The 20837-nt window shown below is 37.1% G+C and overlaps 1 protein-coding gene across 3 annotated transcripts in view; it reads left to right on the top strand.

The window, feature by feature from the left end:
• The window catches only part of Hprt1 (hypoxanthine phosphoribosyltransferase 1), a 65741-nt gene that overhangs the window by 26945 nt on the left and 17959 nt on the right, over nucleotides 1–20837 (top strand). For 2 of the 3 annotated variants that reach the window (XR_009224403.1, XR_009224401.1), the window contains exons 6-9: nucleotides 876–958; nucleotides 12205–12251; nucleotides 12424–12500; nucleotides 15948–16086. Coding sequence is in view for 1 of the 3 variants with exons in the window: in XM_046467776.2 (XP_046323732.1) it covers nucleotides 876–958; nucleotides 12205–12251; nucleotides 12424–12500; nucleotides 13343–13390 (255 nt within the window). In the remaining 2 variants the exon portion in view is untranslated. Of the gene's footprint in view, nucleotides 1–875; nucleotides 959–12204; nucleotides 12252–12423; nucleotides 12501–13342; nucleotides 13967–15947; nucleotides 16087–20837 lie in introns of those variants that run through there. The other variant, XM_046467776.2, reaches the window with a different exon arrangement.

Raw genomic sequence — 20837 nt, 5'->3', positions numbered from 1 at the left:
CCATTTATTGTGTGTTAGCATCCTTAATATCAGAGAGAACAAAAAAAAATCTTCTAGTTGTGATAAATACCTAAAATTCACTTTAACACAAAGTCATTCTGTATAGTAAAACCTTATTAATTTGAATACCTTTAAAGATGGTACATACAATGTTTCTCAAAGTGGAACTAACTGTATCAGAAAATTGGGGAAAAAATCCCTATCTTGAATTTATGAAGAAAAATTTATAATATCTTTTATAAAGAATGACAGCATCATAACTTTCTAATGAAGCATATGTGTATATATTATATTTGCTGTCACTGATCTCTTTATCGTGCCTAGAGAATCCAATATTGGGGAATGATATTCCCACTACTTTCTGAAGGCCATATGATTTACAGTTTCTAGATTATCCTAGTGTGTAAATTTTGGTGAGACTTATTGCACTGAAGAAAATGTTTTCTCTGATATAAGGAGGCTGATTCATAGTGGGATAGGGAGAGGGGAACATGGGAGGAATAGACGAACTCTAGGTAGAGTAGAGGGGTTGGAGGGGAATGGAAGGGGCATGGGGTTAGAAATGATGATGGAATGTGATAGGGATCATTATCCAAAGTACATGTATGAAGATATGAATTGGTGTCAACATACTTCGTATACAACCGGAGATATGAAAAATTTGTGCTCTATATGTGTAATATGAATTGTGATGCATTCCTCTGTCATATATAAATAAATAAATAAATAATTTTAAAACAAGAAAAGATGGCATTATACTATGGGGAAGTACCAGAACATTAAGGTTCTGGTATTTGGTGTTTGAACAGTGACTTTAAATTTTAAACTATCCTGGTCTTATTTGCCATTTAAATATCTTTTCTTTTTTTTAAAAGGATATAATTGACACTGGCAAAACAATGCAAACTTTGCTGTCCTTGGTCAAGCAGTATAATCCAAAGATGGTTAAGGTTGCAAGGTATGTATGACATTTTGATAAGTATTTTTTCTTCATTTGGAGGATTGATTACTTCTTTGTCAGGGTAAATGTTCTCAGCTGTCATTTTCTCTTCAAAATGCAACGTAATCCCAAATAAGACTCAGAAAATAGCCTTTTTAAATAGTTTTGTTTTGTGTTAACAAAGCCCTTCATTATGGTTACCTTCTTGCCTAATACAGTTATCCCTCAGTATTCATAGGGATTAAATCCAGGCCCTCCAATAACAAAGTCCACATAAGTCCCTTATATAAAATGGCATAGTATATGCATGGTACCTATGCACATCCTTCCGTATACTTTAAAGCATCTCTATGGAAAGACCCTTCATGTCCATGGGTAGGCAGAATTAGTATTGTTAAAATGACCATACTGCCAAAAGCAATGTACAGATTCAGTGCAATCCCAATCAAAATTCCAATGTCATTCTTCACAGAACTAGAAAAAAAACAGACTTAAAATTCATTTGGAAGAATAAAAGACTCAGAATAGCCAAAGCAATTGTAAGCCAAAAAAAGCAGTGCTGAAGACATCACAATGCCTGACTTCAAATTATACTACAGAATTATAAAACAAAAACATCATGGTATTGGCATTAAAAGCAGACTCATAGACCAGTGTTAGAAAATAGAAGACACAGAGACAAACCCACATTATTTAGTCATGTGATCCTTAACAAAGGTGCCAAAAACATACATTGGGAAAAAAGACATCCTTTTTAAGAAATGGTGCTAGGAAAACTGGTTATCCATATAGAATGAAACTAGACCCTTAATTCTCACCCTGCACAAAAATCATCTCAAAATGGATCAAAATCTAGGAATTAAACCAGAAACTATGTAACTCTTAGAAGAAAACAAGGTCAACACTCCAGCATATAGGCATAGGGAATGACATTCTCAATAGGACTCCTGAGGCTCAGGAAATACTGCCAAGAGCTAATAAATTGGATTGCATCAAATTTAAAAATTTCTGCACAGCAAAGGAAACAGTTAGGAATGTGAAGAAAGAACCTGAAGAATGGGAGAAAAGCTTTGATAGATACTCTTCTGATAAAAGATTAATATCTAGAATACATAAAGAATGCAAAAAACTTTACACCAGCCAGGTACAGTAATGGACATCTATAATCCCAGCGATTAGGGAAGCTGAGACAGAAGGATCACAAGCTCAAAGCCAGCCTCAGCAACGTTGTGAGACCCTGTCTCAAATTAAAAAAAAAAAAAAAAATTAAAAGGGCTAGGGATATTGCTCAGTGGTTAAGCACCCCTGCATTCAATCCTTAGTACCAAAACAAAACAAAACCCAAAACTTTATACCAAAAAACCAAATAATGTAATTAATAAATGGGAAAATGAATTGAACAGATACTTCTCAAAAGAACTACAAATGACCAACAAATATATGAAAAAAATGTTCAACATCATTAGCAATTAGGAAACTGTAAATCAAAACAACACTGAGATTTCATTGCACATCAGTCCGAATGACAGTCATCAAGAATACAAATAATAAATGCTAGAGAGGATGTGGAGAAAAAGGAACACATTTACACTGTTGGTTGCAACCACTATGAAAATCAGTATGGAGGTTCCTCAAAAGACTAGGCATGGCCAGCAGCTCAGGAGGCTGAGACAGGGAGATCATGAGTTCAAATCCAGCCTCAGCAACTTAGCAAGGCTGTAAGCAACTCGATGAGACCCTGTCTCTAAATAAAACACAAAATAGGGCTGGGGATGTGGCTTAGTGGTTAAGTGCCTTTGGGTTCAATCCCTGGTACCCCCCCCCCAAAAAAAAAGACTAGGCATGGAACTACCATATGACTCTGCTCTACCACTCTTTACTATTTATCCTAAAGAATTAAAGTCAGCATGCCATAGAGGATAACTGTGTACCCATGTTTATTGCAGTACAATTCACAATAGCCAAGTTATGGAACCAGCCTAGGTTCCCATCAATGGATGAATGGATAAAGAAAATGTGATATACACACACACACACACACACACACACACACACACAATGGAGTTTTATTCAGCCATAAAGAAAAATGAAATTTTTATTTGTAGGAAAATGGATGGAACTAGAGATCATTATGTTTGGCGAAATAAGTCAAACTCAGAAAGTCAAGGGTAGTATATTTTCTCATATGTGGAAGCTAAAGAAGAAAATGGAAAAGTAGGTGTGGGTCTTATAAAAATCAAAGGGAGATTAGTAGAGGAAAGGGCTGGGTGCACGGTCAGGGATGTGAGGGAAGTGCTGGGGAGTGATATTGGCAAGATTATATTGTGTGCATGTACAAACATGTAACAACAAATCCCATTGTGGACAATTATAATGCATGAATGAAAAATGGAAAAAATAAAAATAATAAAGCATTTCTAGGTTATTTGTAATACCAAATACAAAGTAAATACTACATAAATAGTTGTTTCGCTGCATTGTATAGGGGATATTGATGGGTTAAATCTGTATATTTAATACAGATGCAATTTTTTCAATTTTTTTGCTTTTGTTGCATTATAATTGTACATAATAGTTGGGCTCATTTTGACATAATCATACATGCGTGGAATTTAATTTACTCCATTTCAGTCTCTGGTGCACCCCCTTTCCCTCCCCTCCACCCTCTCCCCGTTCCCTTTCTACTCTATTGGTGTACCTTCCATATATATATATTTTTTTTAAATTGGTGCTTTATAAATATACTTAAAGATGGAATTCACTATTATATTTATACATGCATAATGTGTAATTTTGTCAAATTCATTCTGCATTTTCTCACCTTTCTCATCTTTCCTCTCTCCCCCTCAATCTCCTACTCTGTTCATCTTCCCTCTGTCTTTATAATATTCAACACACACACACACACACACACACACACCCCACTTATTTTGCTCTAGCTTCCGCATATGACTGAGAACATTCAACCTTTGATTTTCTGAGTCTGGCGTATTTCACTTAGCATGACATTCTTCAGTTCCATGCATTTACTGACAGATGTCATAATTTCATTCTTCTTTATGAAGTAAAGAATTTCATTCTTCTTTATGAGTAAAACTCCATTGTGTATATAGACCACATTTTCTTAATCCATTCATTTATTGACAGACACATGGGCTGTTTCCATTTTTAGTTATTGCAAGTTGCACTGCTGTAAACATTGCATGCTGTGTCACTATGGTATGCTGATTTTAGCTCTTTTTGGATAAATACTAAGGAGTGGAATAGCTGGGTCATAGAATCATTCCATTCCTAGTTTTTTGAGGAATCTCTATACTGTTTCCACAGTGGTTGTATTAATTTGCAGTCACACCAACAATGTATGAGCATACCTTTCCCTCTACATCCTTGCCAGCATTTATTAATTATATCCTTGATGATTGCCATTCTGACTGGGGTGAGATGAAATATCTTTAATTTTGATTTTCGCTTCCCTGACTGCAAAGATGTTGAACATTTTTTCATGTATTTGTTGCCCATTTGTGGTTTTTTTTCTTCTGAGAAATTTGTTTAGTTTTTATTTTTGTTTATTTTTTGCCCATTTATTAATTGGGTTATTTGGGTTTTTTGACATCATGTTTTTTTGAGTTCTTTATATATTCTGGATATTAATTCCCTGTCAGAAATGTGGCTAGAAAAGATTTGATTTATAGTATTATTTTTTTCAGACATATCTTTATTGATTTTATGTTTGGATGATCTGTTTATTGGTGATACGGATGTGTTGAAATCACCCAGTATTATTGTATTGGTGTCTATCTGGGATTTAATGTCAAGAAGCATTTTTTTATGTAATTAGATGCATTGACATTTGGGGCATAAATATTTTTCAGCCTATGAATTCCTTTGCCTATGAGATGAATCTCTTGAAATGGCATATAGTTGGGTCTTGTTTTTTAATCCATTCTGCCAATCTGTGTCTTTTAATTGGGAACTTGAGACCATTTACATTCTGTGTTATTATGGTTAAATAATCATTACTTCTTGCCATTTTGATTAGTTTGCTATAAGCATTTTATTGTTTTGATTTTCATTTAGTTAGTTGTTCTTCTAGTGTTATTCATCTATTTGGGAGCTTTGTGGATTGTTTTTGGGTTCCTCTGTGGGTCCTATATCATTAAGTTTTCTTTATAGTGCTGGCTTAGAGGTTATGAATTCTTTTAGTTTATCCTTATTATGGAATTTTTAAATTTCTGCATCAATCTGAAAGAGCTTTTCTGGATATAGCAATATTAGCTGGCAATTGTTTTCTTTTAGAGCTAGGACTATCTCATTCCAGGCCCTCCTTGATTTTAGGGTCTGAGTTGACAAGTTAGAAGTGAGCCTTGTTGGTTTGCCTCTGAATGTGACTTGATTCTTTTTTTACAGCTTTTAATATGTCCTTTTTTTCTATGTTAGGCATTTTGATGATATATATGTCTTTTTTGATCTTATATATTGTGGTCCTATATGTCTCTTGTATATGGATGTCTTATTTCTAAGGTGGGGGAATTTTTCTGCTTCTATCTCATTGAAGAGGTTCTTTTTTATTTTCTTTAGTTTTAGGTTGACACGATATCTTTATTTTATATTTATGTGGTGCTGAGGATCGAACCCAGTGCCTTATGCCTATTAGGCGAGCACTCTACCATTGAGCCACAACCCCAGCCCCTTGAAGAGGTTCTTAATGCCTTTAGCCATGTTCTCTTCTGTCCCAGTGATTCAGGTTAATCTCTTGGTGTTGTCCCAGAGTCACATGATCTTTTTTTTCTTTATTGAATATGAAGTATTCAAGTTCATACACTCTTTTAGATCTGAAGTTCAGTTTTTGAGGCTTGAAGTTCTATGCAACCTATAGTGTTAGTGATATTATCAAGTGAATTTTTAAATTGATTTCATTATGTCTTTAATTTCCAGAAGTTCTGATTGGTTTCTTCTCAGTATCTCTGTTTCTTTATTAAAATGATTTTTTTAAATATATTTTTTAGTTTTAGGTGGACACGATATCTTTATTTTTATGTGGTGCTGAGGATCGAACCCGGTACCTCATGCATGCTAGGCAAACACTGTACCACTGAGCCACAACCCCAGCCCTCAAAATGATATTTCATCTCCTGTATTTGCTCTCTTAATTCATTCCTTAGATCTTTTAGTTCATTGAACATTTTAACAATTAATATTTTTTCAACTTTCTCTGCAATTTCATCCACTTCTCTTTTTTTTTTTTTTTTTTAAAGAGAGAGAGAGAAGTTTTTAATATTTATTTCTTAGTTTTCGGCGGACACAACATCTTTGTATGTGGTGCTGAGGATCGAACCCGGGTCGTATGCATGCCAGGCGAGCATGCTACCGCTTGAGCCACATCCCCAGCCCTCATCCACTTCTCTTTCAGTGAGTTCATTTTTGGGGGGACTGTGAATTTGTGGGGGGGGTTGCCTATTTCCTCATATTTTCACAGGTCTTGGAGTTGCACATCGGGTGTGTTGGATTACTATTTCTCTTATATGTGTGTCCTTTGGTTGTTATCTCTTTTTTTTGGTCTAGAGACTTCTCTCTCTCTTTTTATTTTTTCTGTATGAGTAGATGTCCAGGAGTAGGAATGAGATCCCCTTCTATTGTATTTGGGATCTGATTGTTGGTTTAGGATTTTTCTTTCCCCTATTCTATATGTTGAAGTATTGTTGAGGCTTGAGTGGGGCTAGCTTGTCTACAGAGTGAGGTTTGCTGTTATTGGCTGAGTTGTAAGTGTTGCTCATCAACAGGATCTCTACTCTGTGGGCATGAAGTATCCCAATCACTTTTCAACTCTCAGAGCAAGGGGGACCAAGGACTAGCAATAATGTTAACAAATGATGTATAGCCTTAAAATAAATGTCCAGTGTCTACTTTGAGATCTATAACACTAATTACCATCTGTTGAGAAATGGTAGAGTCAGCATTTAACATTTACACCAACAATGAACAGCCATGAATTAGGTCAGATATTAACCAACAGGTGTCTCCTATGTCATACATTGTGTTAATAATAACAACAACAGGAATAAGGCAGAAATTATAAACTACATAATTCTATCAGATAATGGAATTGCAGTTCTTTAAGTGAAAAGAAAATATGGTAGGAAATTTAGAGAAATGTTTGAAATATTTAAAAATGAACAGAGGAGAAGTAGAAGGTAGGTAGCAGATGATGGCTATAAAGATGGAGAAGTAAAAAACTAACTAAAAGTAATAAACTAAAGAGAGGAAAGGGGATCGGGAAAATTTATTAATGGGGGAAATGAGTGAAGAAGAGCTAATAAGGAACAAAACCCAAGTATACAAACAAACAAGTAAAAGATTAAAACAAACCCATGTAAAATTTTACCCAACCAAAGTCAAATCAAGGCTAAGTAATTAATGGATGAAAAAGGAAATTGTATGAATATACATATATATATTCAAACCTATCTGTGTAGTGATAACACACACACACACACACACATATATGTATGGTGATAACACACAAACATAAACACACAGAATGGAAAAAAGTAAAAGAATAGAAAAGTAATTTTTTTAAAAATAGGATAAAATAAAATTTAAAATTAGAAAAAAAAAGCAGAAAAGGGGGGAATAGGAAAAGAATTCTTATTGAGAAAAGAAAAGGATTTCCACTGAGGTGGTCAAAACTTATGGTGAGGATGGATATATTTTTCTTATGCTAATGTGCAATATTTAAATTTAGTTTTGGAGACTAACCCTTAGGTCTAGGACAGTGTGAAGTCTCGCATCTTTGTGTTTCTCCCCAGGCTGCCAGCTGTTTTTGCTAGGTTCCAAAGCTGGTTGTAGTAGCTCTCAGCATCCTATTCCCTTAGAAGATAGGGGATAGACTGGGGAGTGCTTAAAACTGTGTATTCCCATAGTGAGGCTGGTATAGAGTTCTAAATTGGAAATTCCAGTAGCTAGAGATTCATCTTGACCTACCCTTGGAACTCTGTTGGTAGGTATTTGAGATTTGGTTCACACCCACCTCTTGCTGGGCAAATGCCTATCTCGGCTGCACCATCTGGGTCTCAGCCCTCCCAGAATTTCCACTTCTAGCTTGAGTGGCTTCAGAATTTCCACTTTTACCTTGACTGGCTTCAGATATTTCATCCCCATGGTTGTGATTTACCCAGGGTCAGACCTGGAATACAGACTTGTTTGACTGCCATCTTTCCAGATGTTCCAGATGTTCTAGCAAGAAGGGGAGTTTTCCTCAGTATCCCCAGCCTGTATTGTCCTAGGCACAGACCTCTGCACCTATTTCAGTCATGCCGGTCCAGATACAATATGACCCTCACAATGGGTGTCTTCTGGGTCAGGCTGTCAACTTCCTCTATGAATTCCCAATCTCCAGCCTCTACTTGATACCACACAGCCAGTCAAAAATGCTGCCACAGCACTGATTCCAGCTGGACTATGGGGACCTTAGCTAACTGACTTTTTTAAAAAAATATTTATTTATTTATTTACTTTGGTGGACACAATATCTTTATTCTTGTTTTTATGTGGTGTTGAGGATTGAACCAGGGCCCTGCGCATGCCAGGCGAGTGCACTACCGCTTGAGCCACATCCCCAGCCCGCTAACTGACTTTTAATTATTTTTCAAAATATCTTTCCCCACCATCTCTAGATTAGTTAAGGTTAGCTTTCTATTCCATGGTTCCTCAAGCCCATTTTGTTTGCTATATTATTTTCTCTCTGCTCTATTCCCCTTCCCATCTGCAGTGAGCTGGCATGTCTCTAATGTATAGTTCTTATATTTTGTTCAAAGTTTCCAACTTTTGTATTTCTATGATTATTTTGCTATCCAGTGTTGATTTTCAGTGAATTTCCTTAGGTGAAGAGCAATCTTCCTACCATTTAAATCTTGTGCTGAGGAACTCCTGGGAAATGCATACTTCCTCTAACCTGCCATCTACCCTCCTTTTTTTTTTTTTTTTTGGAAACCATAGATATGTAGGGCTGTTTGTATTATTAACATTTGGTTTTTCAACATGCTAATTGTATCAACTTGTCCTGAGTAGCGAGGTAGAAATTTTGTGGCCTCCTTGCAAAATTGAGACCAAGAATCTCAAAGAGTAGTGAGGAAGTAGTAGGAAGGAGTGGGCCCTGGAGATCTGGAACTTCTAAAATTGAGTGATATATGCTGCATCTTGTTTTGGAGTCCACATTGAAATTTTACAGTTCCTGCTTCATTTTTCTAAGCCAGCATCCCTTCTTGGCCATATCCATGCTATTTTCTTTCGCTTTTATGATTCTCTGTCTATCCCTACTTTATAGTTTCCGTCCTCCAACAACTCTGAGGTAACATTGCTTCTACTTTATATATAAGGAGACTGAGGTGTAAGGATTTGCCCAGGGATACAGCTAGTATTCTATAGAGGTGAGATTCAAACTCAGGGCTGGCACAATTAATGCTCTTACTACCTTAAATTGTACAGTTTGTTGTTTTGTTTTGCGGTACTGGGGATTGAACATAGGGACGTTCTATATTGAGCTGCATTTCAATGCCTTTATTTTTTATTTTGAGACAGAGTCTTCTTAGGTTGCTAAGGCTAGCCTCAAACTTGTGATTCTCCTGCCTTAGGCTCTTACCAAATCCAGCCACTTAAGTTTTTATTAGAAGTAACATCTCTTGTTTTTTTTTTTTTTTTTTTGCAGCAGCGTGGGGGTGATGTTGGTAGTGTTTAGGATGAAACCCAGGACCTTACACATACCAGGCAAATGCTCTACTACTGAGCCACATCCCCAGCCCATTTTGGTTTTTTTTTCTTAACTTATACAATTACATTTTTCATTTTTAAATCTTTAACCAATATGTAATTTTTGTGATGGGTTCAGCTAGTGATCTTTTATCTCTTTTTTCCTGAATGATATAACTTGTTTTTATAAACCTGTTTTGAAAGATCAACATATCTGTTGAGTGTCTGAATCAGAATATGCCTACTAATGAGTCATATGCCAGCAGTTTATCTTTAGAGGTTTTCTAATTGCTTGCACAAGCATATGTTCGTGAATTTTTGCGTTGCTGGAGATGTTATGTGCTCAAAGAATACTTAGATCATAGGTGGCCCACATCAGTGTTTCTCAACTTTTTTCTCTAATCCCTCTCCTACCAGGAGATTTTATTATCACAGATATTTTATGTATCTGTTTTAAGTTTTATATGCATATCTATTTTATGTAAAATGAGTAAGTATAAAGCTTATTCTTTTTATTCAGTGCAGGGGTAAGAATGACTAATTTGTTTAACCTTAATTAGAAAGTAAAAAGCAGTTTCCTGATAAGGAATATAATCTAACATGTCCAGTCTGGAAAATAGTTTGGCAGTTTCTTTAAAAACTAAACATGTAAGTACCATAAGAACCTAAGGGGGCTAGTGAGCATTTATCCCAGGAAAATGAAAATCTATGTGCACATAAAAACCTGTACATGAATGCTCATAGTGGCAGCATCTGTGATAGGTAAATCATTAAAATGAAAGGTAAATGGTTAAACAAAGTTGTAATGCACCCATACCATCATACTCAGCAATAAAAAGAAATCAACTATTGATACACAGAGTAACTAGATGAGCCCCAAAGAATTATGCCAATAAAAGCCAGTACCAAAGTTGCATATTATGATTCCACTTATACAGCTTTCTTGAAATGACAAAATTATAGGAATGGAGAACAGATTAGTGATTGTCAGGCATTAAGGAGTACAAGAAAGAACCTTGTGTTACCTTGATTTTGGTAACAATTACATGAATCCACACATGTGATAAAATTGCCTTAAAATTATATACAAATGGTGCCTGTAGACCTGTGAAATCTGGACAGAGTCAGTTTGCTCACCAGTATCCATGTCCTTGTTGTAATAATCTACTGTAGTTAAAAAAGATGTCAGCAATAGAAGAAACTGAATCAAGGATACTAGGGATCACCCTTGTGTATTTTTTTGCAACTTCCTCTGAAGATAAAAAAATTTGGAAAAGCAATTAACATTTAACTTTATATTTGCTGAGTCATTTCAAGTATGGCTTATTTTTGTAAATTGTATCAAATCATATATACAGGTTAGCAATTTCTATAAATACCTAATAATAATAGCAGTGTAATCAAATATTTTTTTAAAAAAATCACTTCAAATTGTTATATTTCCAGCAAGATTCAAACAATTAAAAATTTAATTACTTAAAAAAATTACTTTTCCAGGTGTGGTGGCACATGTCTATAATCCCAGCAACTCAGGAGGCTGAGGCAAGAGGATCATAAATTCAAAGCCAGCCTTAGCAACTTAGTGAGACCCTACTTCAAAATAAAAAATAAAAAGGAATAGTGACATAGCTTAATGGTAAAGTGCCTCTGGTTTCAATCCCCAGTACCACCCCCCCAAAAAAAATTTACTTCTAAGATGGGTGTGACTCTCAGCTACTTGGGAGACTGAGGCAAGAGGATGGGGATTTCCAGACCAGCCTGGGCAACTAAGTGAGAACTTGTCTCAAAAATAAATAAATTAATTAATTAGCTTCTACACTGATGGTATATAGCTCAGTGGTAGAATGCATTCTTAGCATGAGCAAGGCCCTGGGTTCAATCCACCACACTGTCTTCTCCCTGCCCAGAATTGGTTCCTTTAGCATGCTAGTTATTTTTGGCCTAAAGTTCCTCTTTGTAAGCCAAATATTTTTTTTTGCGGGGGGTGGGGGGTACCGGGAATTGAACCCAGGGGTGCTTAACCACTGAGCCATATCTACAGCCATTTTATGTTTTATTTTGAAACAGAGTCTTGCTAAATTGCTTAGGGCCTTGCTAAATTGCTGACACTGGCTTTGAACTCACTATCCTTCTGTCTTAGCCTCTTGATATGCTGGGATTATAGGCATGTGCCACTGCATCTGGCTCTCCTAAACCCTTTACATTGTGGGGATTATATTTTCAGGAACTCTGGACCCAGAGCCCTTTTCATCTTTGCTTATTGACATTCCCCACACATTTGTCCTCCTGATTAGCTGTCCTTCACTGGACACATGAGCAGTTAGGATGCAACTCTCAGAACTGCCTATGAGGTGCCAGGTGGACAGCTCCATTTTATAGTCTTTTTTTTATACATATGTTAAAACTAACATAGTATGCTAAATGCAAATTAAACACTATTTAGGAACATTAATGTCCTCTTTTGTAGCGCCCTTTTATAGTGTTTCCATATGCCACATGTCACACTTTGTATTTAACAGCTTGCTGGTGAAAAGAACCTCTAGAAGTGTTGGATATCGACCTGACTGTAAGTGGATTACTTTTTTATCAAACATTTAGCTATCTTTAACCTAAAAAAATTGTACATGTAGTGACTTAGAGTTGCTTTAGAGAAAATTTTTAGACAAGGAACATTTGCAAGCATTAAATTTGAAAGTGATATTTTCTGTACCTAAATGATGAATTATGATTCTTTTTAGTTGTTGGATTTGAAATTCCAGACAAATTTGTTGTTGGATATGCCCTTGACTATAATGAATACTTCAGGGACTTGAATGTAAGTAATGCTTTTTTTTTCCTCACTCTCATTTTTCAAAACCCACATAAAAATTTAGGAAAGAGAAGAATTGTTTTCTCCTTCCAGAACCTTGTAATTTGAACAGACTGATGGTTCCCATTAGTCACATAAAGCTGTAGTCAAGTACAGACATCCTTCAAACTGGAACTTGGCCAGGCTAGGGTGACACTTCTTGCTGGCTGAAATAGTTGAACAGCTTTAATATACAATAACTGTCTCATTATTATTTCAGATGATAAATGTAGTTATAAATAAGAAATAAATGTTCAAGTTTAAGTCTTTTAATTCACTCTCCTTCATATACCCGCCTCCACCTCTGGAGGCAGGTGTCCCATGGGTCTGTTTATGAACGTGATTGAGAAAGATTTAGGAAGACTGCACCAAGGACACTATCTTGAGCAGGTTTTTTTATATATATATACCTTTATTTCACTCATTTATTTTTTTACGTGGTGCTGAGGATCGAACCCAGGCTCCCGTGTGTGCGAGATGAGCGCTCTTACCACTGAGCCACAACCCCAGCCCCAATGAGCAGGTTTTTTATTTCATCTTTTTTTCACCACTTGCCCTAGCCCCTAGATCAATAGATCAATATACCTATAATTCCATGCTTTGTTTTTCAGTTACATATTAAGATGAAAAAATAAATCAAACTAAGGGGACAGACTACTGCTTTGTCTCCAAAAGACACTCTTCCTAAGTTACTGGCCTAACATACACTAGTACTACCTTTGTTTGTTTACTAAGAACCCAGCATGCTTTTCTTGCCTTTCATTTCAGAATACTTTTCTAATGTGAAGTTCTGAATTTTTATTTTATAGCATGTGTGTGTCATTAGTGAAACTGGGAAAGCAAAATACAAAGCCTAAGATGAGAGCTCAAGTTGGGTCCAGAAACATCGGGAGTCCCATTGACATCACTAGTAAAATCATCAAATGTTCTAGTTCTGTGGCCATCTGCTTAGTAAAGCTCTTTGCATGAACCTTCTATGAATTTTATCTGTTTTGTATTTTAGAAATGTCGGTTGCTGCATTCCTGAACTTTTAATTTGCACTATGGACTTAGAGACTATCAGTTGATGGATTGTTGTTTAACTTGTGAATGAAAAAATCTCTTAAACTACACCACTATTAAATGAGAATATTGAAATTGTATCTGTAAGAAACATTGAAAGAGAAGATATATTAGTTTTTTAATTGGTATTTTAATTTTTATATATTCAGGAAAGAACAGAAGTGATTGAATATTGTTAATTATACTACCATATGTATATTAGAAAAGTAAGAAGCAGTTTTCACATCAATGACAGCATCTAAGAGGCTTTGTTCAGTCGAATAAACCTGTTTCAGTAGTGTTGACTATATCTTCCCGCCTGTTCAGATTATTTCTGGTGAATCTTTGTCAACAGTTCCTTTTAAATGCAAATAAACGAATTTAAAAATGTACCACTTTTTAATTTTTCAAGGACTGTCTTTAAGATAACCTATACATACCTATCTTTTCTCTGTAGATTAACTTAGTATAGTTTCTATTAGTTACCTTTTTAAGTTTTAGTAGCTAGTTTAATGGTTATCTTTCCCAAACAGCAAGTACTGATTGATTATGATGGAATGGGTTGGTGGAGCTAGCAGAGTTCCTACCTCCTTCAGAGACTAAATTTCAGACACATTTGACTCTGCCAACAGAACATGCCTTTCTCTTGGAATTCTGAAGTTGTTCAGACTGTGATCTCAGCCACATCTCAACAGATTGTTTTTAGACATGTCCTGTTATAACCTAATCATATACCTAATCATAATCATTGACTAGAGAATAACAACAACAAAATCTCCTTTGTTTTCTGGGAGCAGGGGAATAGTTTTACACCAGAACTGTTACTTGCTTTTCTATTGCAGATGAGGTATGAACTAGCAACCTTGTGAGCCATCTGGCTATATTTATTCCTTTCAAAATTTGCTGTAATTCCCAGCAATAAAGTAGGGAGCTTTAAATAATGTTAAATAACAATTTTCTCTAGTCCTAGAACTTCTTTGTTGAGAAAATATTTCAATTCTATTATCTTATTTGACCTTTATAACCTTTAAGGTTGAGGTCAATGTTAAAACATGAATCAACCAGGCATGGTGGTGCACACCTTGAAATTCCAGTGACTCAGGAGGCTGAGACAGGAGGACCACAAGTTCAAAGCCAGCCTCAGCAACTTAGTGAGGGAGGCCCTAAAGACTTAGTGAGACCCTGTCTCAAAACAAAAAGGGTTGGGAATGTAATTTAGTGGTTAAGCACTCCTGGGTTCAATCTCTGGTACCAAAATTTTAAAAAAATCTAAGAAATGTGATGGCAATACACAAAATAACTTCTGACTTATGTCTTCCCCCTGCAAATGTCACCTCATTAATAGTGTCAACTCATTAATAATGTCACCTCATTAATAGTGCATCCTGCTCCCACTGCTAAGCCTCCTTACTCCCCTTTTGATCATACTGTTACCTTCTACTGTGTTGAACCATATGAAATTACCATCTTTGTAGGTAAAAAACTATTGGCAGTTTTGAGTGGTATAACCCAATAATATGCCATATGATTTACATTTGCATTTATTGTTCACAGTCTATACTCTCACCCCTATTAGAATGCAAGTCCCATAGGAGAAGCAGTTACTGTCATATGTCTTATTCATTAATGTATACTTAGTGCCTTGATCAGAGCTTTTCGACTAGTAGAAGCTCATGGATTATTGAATGAGTGAATAGCAAAGGATTAATTACCTGCTACAGTGAATACCTGATCATTAATTAGTTGCTACAGTACAGGTAAAACAGGACAGTGGTCTCACGTAGCAAATGCTTCATCAGCATTGATCACTGCTGGAAATCAAATGAGTGTTCCAGGATGTTAGGTACATGGCTAGCAAGTGGCAACACCAAGATTTAAACCTCAGTTTGCCTGATTATTGGGTCAATATCATGAAGAAGCTAAACTTTCCCCTTCTGATTCAAACTCTAGTTTGTAGTTAAGTGTAATGATTAACTGGTGACCCAATCCAACCCAACCCGAAATGCATGTAACTGCCAGGAAGAAAAGCATCTTTTTTACCAAACCGTTATGAATTCCCTTTTTATCAAAACACCATTCCTCAGACCTCCTTTTCTTTTTTTCTTTTCTTCATACCAGAATTAAACCCAGGGGCACTCCACCACTGAGCAACCTCTCCAGCCCTTTTTATTTTTTGTTTTGAGACAGGATCTCACTGAGTTGCTTAGGGCTTTGCTGAATTGCTGAGGCTGGCTTTGAATTTGTGATCCTCCTGTCTCAGCCTCCTGAACTACTGGGATTATAGGCATGCATCACATGTCCACCTCAGACCTTTTCTTAACATGAATTTTAGGAATACAATTTTAATAATTTATTTTTTAATCTTTTTTGCAGTACTACGGATACTCAGGGGAGCTCTACCATTGAGTTCCATCCTCAGCTGATTTTATTTCAAGATTATCTTGATAGTTGCCCAGTCTGGCCTCCAACTTGCAATTCTCCTGCCTCAGTTTCTGAGTTGCTAGAATTACAGGTATGCTCTATCATGCCCAGCTTCTTTAATCAACTTTGAACAGATCAAATTTATAAATTAGGGGAAAGGTCATGCTGAAAAGAGCCAGAGTCATTTTCAGGTTGATAGTCCAGAGGAAAGAAAAAGTAAAATTAGAAAAAATTATTTTCCCAGGGCCATTTAATATAGGAGCAAATGGTCATAAATATCACACCTTAGAGTCAGGCACGGTGGCGCACGCCTGTAATCCCAGTGGCTCAGGAGGCTGAGACAAGAGGAGTGCAAATTCAAAGCCAGCCTCAGCAACTAAGGGAGGCACTTAGCAGCTCAGTGAGACCCTGTCTCTAAAACAATATAAAAAAAAGTTTTGGGGATGTGGCTCAGTGGTTGAGCACCCCTGGGTTCAATCCTCAGTACCAAAATAAAATAAAATAAACCCTTTCAAAATATCACACCTAAGTAATCCCTCAGGGCTTCCCTTTCATTACTACCCTGTATTCATAAATAAAGGAAAATGAAATTCCATTTAAGTCTATTTAGGGAGATAGAAAACTGTACATTTTAGGAATATTACCATCTAAAAAAGTGTTAATGCTTAGTTATCTGGAAAATTTGTGTGTGTTGCACCCTTTGTGCATTCCTTTATTTTGAATGCTTAGAATCATTCCTGTAGGAAGGCATGGGTGGTGCACACCCATAATTCCAGGTATTTGGGAGACTCAGAAGGATCTCAAGTTCAAGGCCAGCCTCAGCAACTTAGTGAGACCCTGCATCAAGGTAGAAATGTAGCTCAGTGGTAAACATGCCTGGGTTCAGTCTCCAGTACTGCAAAAGAAAGAAAACAAAAGAGAGAAGACGACCTGTAGTACATACTGGTGGGTTCCTTTTTAATCCAGGTATAAATGATTTGTGATAACCTGACCTACTGCTCTACCATTAGCTTGGAAAGTCAATCAACTGATGTCCTTCCCTGCATCTGAGATTCTAGAAACACACAGCCCCCTTTGTGTTCCAAGTACTAGAGAAGACAAGCAAGTTTCTGGTTTTGTGGAGATTAAGTCTGGATGGTGAAAGGAATAGTAAACAAAAGCATTTCAAATAGTGACAGGCTGTAAAGAAATTATAAAAACAATGTGCTGAGTCCTGAAGAGTGGCATCTTTCCTTAAACAGAGTGATTAGGTAAGGTCATGGTTGGGCTGAAAGGGATTAGAGAAGAAACCAGCTATAGGGAAAAGCTAGGAGAAAAGAGTTCCTTGCAGTAGGAATAGCCAAGCAAAAGAAGCTGAGATAGTGACAAGCCATCTGAGGTACTTGACAGGAGAGTGGTAGAACCTGTGACCAGAGAGGAAGTCCAGACCCTGACCATGGGTGACCTTGAAGGCTATGGCAGAGTATGACTTTTCTGCATGCCACAATGTGAAGGCCCTGGGGTTTTAAGCAGATTTTATTTGCATTTTTAAAGGCATAAGAACCTCTAAGAGCTCTTCTGAAAGCAGGGGCTTCAGAAATATTAGTAATACCAGTGATAATTATTTAATATGTTTAATATATGTCACATGTTATGCTAAGTGCTTTATGCACATTAATTTATTTACAGCACATTTCCCAGAGAAGGTCGAGACCATCTCACATGTTTAATGACCAAATCAGTGGAGAGAAGAGATTTAGTGAAGCGAAGCTGCCATGAAAAATTGGTCATAGTTTCTTACCTGGATTGTTATAGTGGCCTCTGTCCTGATCTCCAGCAGTAGGATCCCTTGAACCCAGGAGCTCAAGGATAGCATGGATAGCACAGCAAGTGTCCATCTCAAAAAAAAATGGTCAAGGGCTGGGGATGTGGCTCAAGCGGTAGCGCGCTCGCCTGGCATGTGTGTGGCCCGGGTTTGATCCTCAGCACCACATACAAACAAAGATGTTGTGTCCGCCGATAACTAAAAAATAAATATTAAAAAATTTTAAAAAATGGTCAAACTTGAATCACTCTTTGGCTAGAATTGCTCTCATAGCTCCCCATTTTGCAAGGAAAGTCTTTTTTGTTTTCTAGTCCTGGTGATGAAACCCAGAGGCACGTTATCTCAACCACATCCTCAGTCCTTTTTGTTTTGTTTTGAGATAGGGTCTTGCAAAGTTTCCCAGGCTGGCCTTGAACTTGTAATCCTCCTTCCTCAGATTCCCAAATCACTGAGATTACAGGTGTGTGTGCCACCGTGCCCAACTACAAAGTCCTTTCACTGATGGAGAATCTGCTCTTCCCTGCCTCTCACCCTGGTCACATCACTGCCCCACAGGCCTGCTGAGCAGGCTCTGTAATCCCTCCTCTTACCTTTCTTTCACTGCACAGCTTTAGCCAGAGCACTCTCAACTGGTCCCCCTTTCACTCTTCCTCACTATTCAGACTGCCCTGCAGTGGTCGTGATCTTTAATTTTTAATAACTTTTTTTTCTTTGGGAGGAGCATAATCTTTTGAAAATATAAATGAGATCACATCATTTGCTTAACACCTAAGAAAACTACTAACTGAAAAACAAATATGGCCTGCAGACCCATGTGTTAATTAGCCCCTGCTTGCTTCTCTATAATCCTCAACTAATTATCCTTCTCCTGTTCACTTCAACCACACTGCCATCCTTTCAGTGCCTTAAACTTGCCAATCTCCCCCTTGTCTTGGGCCTCTGTAACTGCTCCTTCCAATCTCCTCTCTGCCCCCCATCAACATGGCTGGCTCACAGTTATGTCACCTTGGTGAACCCTGTCCAGACCTCCCTCTCTAACAGCCTCAAAGTTTCTCTCCATTAATTGCCTCTTTAATTTTCCTAATAGTTTTTAGTACCGTCAAGTGGTCTTTAGCAACATCTATAGCTCCTCAGTTGGACTTGCCATTCTGCCATAGATTCAGTTGGGAAAGAAACAAGCCCAAGTACATACAGATGGTTTACTACTTAGCATGACCAAGAAAAGCAAGGTGTCAATTCCCCATATCTCTAGTCCCAGAGGACCACGAGAGTGGTGGGTTACTCTGTCATGGGGGAGTCAGCTCTAGACTCCAGCTTAATGATTTTATGGCCTGCAGCTGTACCCTATGTGGAAAGGCAAGGTCAAAAGTTCCATACCTTAAGAGCCTGGGAGACAGATGAGAAACTGCCTCATGACAGCCCCCACAAGACAGGGAGGTGGGTGACAAATGGCCTTGGGGCAGCTGCTCACAAGATTGTTCATGTTATCATGTTTCGGTGAAGATCATGGGGCATTGCTCCAAGACAAGCCAGGCTGTACTTGACCTTATCTACGAGGCCTATGTGCAGACATCCATGGTATATTCTCCTGTGCACTTTAATCATCTCCAGATTACTTATAATGCCTAGTTCTAGCTCAACAGAAATGCCACACAACCAGTTGTTAGATTGCATTGTTTATGGAATAATGATAAAAAGATTACTACAGATGTAATTTTTTTTTTTTTTGAGAGGGCAGGTACAGAAGGTTGAATTCTGGGGCTTTTCCACTGAACTACATCCCCAGCCCTTTTAATATTTTTTAAATTTTCGCACAGGGTCTCACTGCATTGCTGAGGGCCTTGCCAAATTACTGAGGCTGGCCTTGGAACTTGTGACTCTCTTGACTCAGCCTCCCAAGTCACTGGGATTATAGATGTATGCCACACCCCCAACCCAACTGATACTTGTGTGTGTGTGGTGCTGGGGATTGAACCTTGAACCCAGGGCCTTGTGCATGTGAGGCAAGCACTGTACCAACTGAACTAAATCCCCAGCCCCCAACTGATTCTTGTACACTTGAAAGTTTGGAAACTACCTGCATAGATGAAAATTTTCAATATCAGTAGGATTACAGGTGTGTATCACCATACCTGGCTTGTACTAAACACTTGAATCCTCAAGAGAACTCTGATAAAGAAGTTTTGTTTTAGTTTTTTCAATTGTCCCATCTTTATAGATTAAGAAAAGCAGGTCCAGAAGGTTGCAAAATTTTCCCAGATCATACAGTTCATAAGTGGCAGATGAGGAATTTGAATTGAGACAATTTTATTCCAGAATCTGCCCTCTTAGTTCAGTTCTACTTAACCTGTAATGTGCAACTCTTGTGTAGAAAGTCATACACTGATACATCGAGGAAAGCACTAGGCTCATTGGAGGTAATAATTCCAAATGACTTATATTAAACACAGCTTTTTGAGGTCACAGCTGATCTTTAAGAATGTAAATTGCCTTCCTCTGGCACTAGACAACATTGCAAAGACTTATTGCAGAGTTTCTCCAATGTGCTTTTCAGGTTGTTTTTTTTTTTCTGACTTATTTTATAATCCTGTGGGCAACTTTAGACAAAAAAAAAAAAAAAGACTTTTTAGCATGAATGATTGTGTGTACTCTTTACCTTTTTAAAAATCTGTTTTCACTGTCTTTCTTATTCCTATTTTTCTTCCTTCCCTTCATTCCCCTTTGTCTAATCCACTGGACTTCTATTTTCCCCCCTTTGTTGTATGTTAGCATCCGCAAATCCAAGAGAACATTTGACCGAGTTTTGGGGATTGGCTTATTTCACTTAGAACAAGTCTCTAGATCCGTCCTTTTATTGGCAAAAGTCATAAAGTCATTCTTTTATGACTCAGTAATATTCCATTGTGTGTATATGCCATATTTTCTTTATCCATTCATGTACTGAAGGGCATCTAGGTTAGTTCCATAGTTTAGCTATTGTGAATTGAGCTGCTATAAACATTGATGTGGCTATGACCCTGTAGTATGCTGATTTTAAG

This window comes from Marmota monax, unplaced genomic scaffold (genome assembly GCF_021218885.2).
Source record: "Marmota monax isolate L192 unplaced genomic scaffold, Marmota_monax_Labrador192_F-V1.1 WCK01_AAM20220418_F8-fsc00054, whole genome shotgun sequence".
NCBI lineage: Eukaryota > Metazoa > Chordata > Mammalia > Rodentia > Sciuridae > Marmota > Marmota monax.
Note: the sequence above shows the minus strand (reverse complement) of the source record. Positions and strands in the feature narration are given on the sequence as shown.